The sequence below is a fragment of the Dendrobium catenatum genome, unplaced genomic scaffold (assembly GCF_001605985.2).
Source record: "Dendrobium catenatum unplaced genomic scaffold, ASM160598v2 fragScaff_scaffold_969, whole genome shotgun sequence".
NCBI lineage: Eukaryota > Viridiplantae > Streptophyta > Magnoliopsida > Asparagales > Orchidaceae > Dendrobium > Dendrobium catenatum.
The window spans coordinates 56,785-59,626 of record NW_021319431.1 but is presented as its reverse complement, the minus strand read 5'-3'; the positions used below and the strand labels follow the sequence as shown (position 1 = coordinate 59,626).

The window sequence follows — 2,842 nt, the reverse complement described above, 5'->3', positions numbered from 1 at the left end:
CATCTAAAGTTGCCTTTTTTCAAACCATACTACTTTTCTTAACACGTAAAGTTCACAAACCTATGACTTTTTTTTGTTTTTATTTATTGTTGAAAGAATATGTTAGGTTGCATGTCATTCATGCTTCTTTATAATTCTTTGCATGAATCACATGCAACCTTAATACCTTTGAAATTAACAAATAAAATTCATCTATATATAATTGTGTCACTATTTGCATGAATCACTTGCAACCTTAATAAATGTGTGAATGACAAGTACCGTTCATCTATAAATACCCAGCAATTTGTTCATGCAGCTTATTAAATTCGAGCTTCCATTCTTTGTTTCCTACCGCTTCTAACGTAAATGGGTAGTCCAAATGTGTCCAAGATCTTAGTTATTGGAGCAACGGGTTACATTGGGAGGCACCTCATTCAAGCAAGCATTAAGCTCGGCCACCCTACTTTTGCCCTTGCGAGGCCCATCACTTCCTCTCACAACATTGAGAAGATCAATCTCATACAATCTTTCAAGAACAATGGTGTCAATGTCTTATTTGTATGACCAACCTCTCTCTCTCTCTCTCTCTCTCTCTCTCTCTCTCTCTCTCTCTCTCTCTCTCTCTCTCTCTAGATATTCTTATTATTAGGGGTGTCAATTCGGGTCAGCATGTTGGATTTGGGTCCAATCTGTGTTAACCCAGGCGTAAACGGGTTGACTCGAACTTGACTCGTTTAGCTAAATGGGTCAGGATTTTTAAGCTGGACCTGACCCACGCGGGTTACTGGGTTGACCCAACCCAACCCATGAACCCGATTATTTAAACTGCAGTCAATGAGTTGCACGGATAGGGTCTGAAAAATCGCAAATGCAAGCGGTGAGCTGGTGAGGCAAGGCCTGGTCTGGGCAAATTTCTGCGGCGGTCGGCGGGTAAGGCCTGAGCGAATGCTAGCGCTAGTGGAGAACAAGTTCCGCCTTCCTTCGGACATGCATCTAGGTCGGACGTTCTCGTGAGGCGGACTGGCAGAGAAGGTGGTAAGGTCGAGTGGCCGACTGCTTGACTCAACTAGGATGCTAGGTTGGACGTCAGAGGGTGAGGTTCGTGCGGTAGGCTGGTGGAGGAGGCCAAGCAGGGTTGACCGTCAATTATGACCATGCGGGTCTTGCGATAGGCTGGAGAAGGCGAGAAGTCACGCATCCAGATGGACTAGTCATCACCATTCACGTGGGTTAGCCGGGTCAAAGTCAGGTTTTCGAGTTTACCTGAACCCGACCCATTTTTCAAACGGGTCAATAATCCGAATTGGTACCTTACCCATTTTACAAACGGGTTGACCCGAACCCGAATTTTTTCAGATCGGGTTTTGAGTCGTGTCAACTTTTGACGCCCCTATTATTATATATATTCTTTAGTGGAATAGGACTATTTTTCCTACATATGTTCATTGATTTCATTCGTTGCATGTTATCTCTTAATGCAACTAAATTAATAAACAAATATAATTAAACTATCAGATGATATAACAATATTAGTAGACAATCACAATTTAAATATTTTTAGATATATTATATAATGTATGAAATGAAGAGCATGTGTGCTAAAATTAGTCTCGTTTCAATATAAAATGTGCCATATGATATTTTGATATTTAGACGAGCAAATTTATACACACATCATATATCTTAGGCTTCGTTTGGGACGGCTTTTTTATTGCTTTCTAAAACGGAGTTTTAGTACAAAAATAAAAAAATTTGTACTAAAACTCCGTTTTAGAAAGTAATAAAAAAGCCGCCCCAAACGAACCCTTAAATTTCAAATTCAAGACCTTTTGGTTGGTAGCCGAAGCTCCCAACTGACAGATCAAGATGAACTTTGTACATAAATTACCTAACTTTATTAAAAGAATTTATGTTTTTATTTATTTTTTATAAATATAATTATTTATGCAAGATTAAATTTATCATATCGATGCAAGGCATTATTTCTGATAAATTCTTAATAAGAAATTATATATATATATATATATATATATTTTTCTAATAAATATTTTTTATATATATATATATATATATATATATAATAATGTTTGCTTAAGAACATATAAATTTAAATAAAAATTAGAATAAGATCTTCATCATTTAATAACAGAAAAATTAAATGAATAATAGTTAAAATATATTATATTTCATCTTTTATCTTATTATTAAATTTGAGTACTTTTATTAATATTAAATTTGATAACTCAAAGAGATTAATTCAATAAATGTTCGACTCATTCGGTCTAAGTTTAATTAATATGAGGGTAAATTTTTTATGAAGATACATTTGAAGTCAAACTTAAGGAAGGAGTAATATAATTTAATTTTAAAAAGATTAAAAATGGTATGCAAGAATGTGTTTTGCCTGAAAACGAATAAGAAAAAAAATGTACTTCAAAACATAAAACGTTTAACAGTAATTGTGTTTTCTATTAAACTTGAAGAGCTATGAATCCGATTTCAACGAGCTTACAGTCAAACTGAGCGTCTATCGGAAATACAACCAACGACACCAAGATCAACCCAATCCGAGCCAATAACAAATTCAAGTTTCAAAGCGCTGTGGAAGTTCAAACCCGCAATTGAGTTACCAAACGGTCTCGCGATTTTGACGAGCTTTATACTCAAATCAAACGGCTCGACGAGGAAGAATCCAACGAGCCAAGATCATCAAATTAGACTTCATTAAGGCCTTCAATGTCCAACGACAGTGCATGATCAAAGGATTCATATCACCGCCATTCAAACCACTACCAATTTCGCCCTTGATCTGACACCTATTTAGGCTATGGCACTCCAGAAAACTATAAATAGAGCCCTC

General features: G+C 35.9%; 1 protein-coding gene across 1 annotated transcript in view; it reads left to right on the top strand.

Annotated features, from left to right (window-relative positions):
* Positions 1-322: 322 nt before the first annotated feature.
* Positions 323-2,842, top strand: part of LOC110096543 (isoflavone reductase-like protein) — a 6,455-nt gene continuing 3,935 nt past the window's right edge. The window contains exon 1 of the mRNA XM_028697540.1: positions 323-540. Within this exon, the coding sequence (XP_028553373.1) occupies positions 349-540 (192 nt within the window). The 5' untranslated portion in view covers positions 323-348. The remainder of the gene's footprint in view (positions 541-2,842) is intronic.